The sequence below is a fragment of the Monosiga brevicollis genome, genomic scaffold, assembly GCF_000002865.3.
Source record: "Monosiga brevicollis MX1 MONBRscaffold_21 genomic scaffold, whole genome shotgun sequence".
NCBI classification, from domain to species: Eukaryota; class Choanoflagellata; order Craspedida; family Salpingoecidae; genus Monosiga; species Monosiga brevicollis.
In genome coordinates this window covers 76,328-77,781 of record NW_001865058.1, presented here as the reverse complement: position 1 = coordinate 77,781, position 1,454 = coordinate 76,328, and the positions used below count along the sequence as shown (strand labels likewise).

Below are 1,454 nucleotides of genomic sequence, written 5' to 3'. Positions count from 1 at the left end.
CTGCTGACACGTCTGGACGGGACGCGTGGCACACGTATCTCGCACAACGAGAGCATGGCGTTTGCCATCTTGGAGCGCGGCTTCTATGCTGAGCAGCTCGATGTCATCACGCAGTATTATCCTCGCGATCAGATCCACCTCAACCTGTACGAGGCCATGTCCAAGGATATGGTCTCTCACATCAATGATATTCAGACATGGCTGGGGCTTCCTTTCTTTGATTATTCACCGTTGACGCGAATCAACGCCCGTGGTTACGTCTCGCTACAAGCTGTAAAGAGCAAGACGGACAGCAAGCCGTATGAGAGCCTGGGTGACGACGTGTATCAACTGCTGGTGGAGATGTATCTGCCCAGCATGCGGGATTTAGCCCGCTATATAGACAAGAGCCTATTGCGCAAGCACTGGCACATTAATTGAGCCGGTGTCTCGTCTGTTTCTATTTGCGTTTCCGGGTTGGTGCATCAAATTCAATTTACGGCGTGCATGATGTGTTGACAAGAAGGCCTGACACACCCTGTTCAGTTTTGTCGTTTCTCTTTTAGCGAGCGTACACGCGTTCGCAATCCCGTCTACAGTAGCATGGTACATCCAACAACCATACAAGCACGCAAACTACAGTAGCACACTTTGTTCGGAAAGAAAAGGAGCATGGCAACAATAACCCCAATGGCCACGCTGCTTGCCTGTTAGCGTCAAATCCGTGCTTCCACGCATTTGAACACTCCCACTGCTTTCGCACACACTCAGCATCGGTCGCTATGGGTCTTCCTATTGGTATTCCATAGCTGCGACGACCTCACACATTGACACCTACATTTGGACCCCCTGGGCTTGATCCTCCTCGTGGCAGTCACATGAGTAAACACCGCGGGTGACGCGGTGCCCACGATGCCTGGGCAGCTGCCCTGGGGCAATAAGCTTGTGACTACTGTTGTTTCCCTTTGTTGTGTCACCTGCGGTCGGGCACGAGTTGCACTTTCCCTATCCTCGGGATTGAGCGACTCTACAGCTATTCTAACGGTGCACCTGGTCTGGTCACTGTGAATGCTTGCCGACCGCAGGTACGTCAAGCCCCCTGCCATTCTGTCTTCCCCTTGCTCTCCTGTGTGCTCTGCTCTCTTGTGACTTTCCCTATCCTCGGGATTGAGCGACTCTACAGCTATTCTAACGGTGCACCTGGTCTGGTCACTGTGAATGCTTGCCGACCGCAGCTGGTTCAATTGACCTCAAGACACCACCAAAGCTTTCGTTCCGTCCCGACGGACGTCTCTCAAACCTCTCTCAAAACGCTTCCTCAAACCTACGCGCTTCCTCGCAACCCAAAGACGGCCTCCAGACGTGCTGGAGCCTGACATTGCCTCACTCACAGGAGTACCGCACTGTACCGTACCACCGCCGACAAGAATAAAGACATGGCGTGACTACAATCAAGTATTCGTACAGTCACCATG

The 1,454-nt window shown here is 52.8% G+C and overlaps 1 protein-coding gene across 1 annotated transcript in view; it reads left to right on the top strand.

Moving 5' to 3' along the window:
- Positions 1 to 420, top strand: part of MONBRDRAFT_10368 (uncharacterized protein) — a gene marked incomplete at both ends in the record, with an annotated part of 1,434 nt that extends 1,014 nt beyond the window's left edge. Inside the window, one exon of the mRNA XM_001748175.1 lies at positions 52 to 420. Coding sequence (XP_001748227.1) covers positions 52 to 420 — 369 coding nt within the window. The remainder of the gene's footprint in view (positions 1 to 51) is intronic.
- Positions 421 to 1,454: the final 1,034 nt, after the last annotated feature.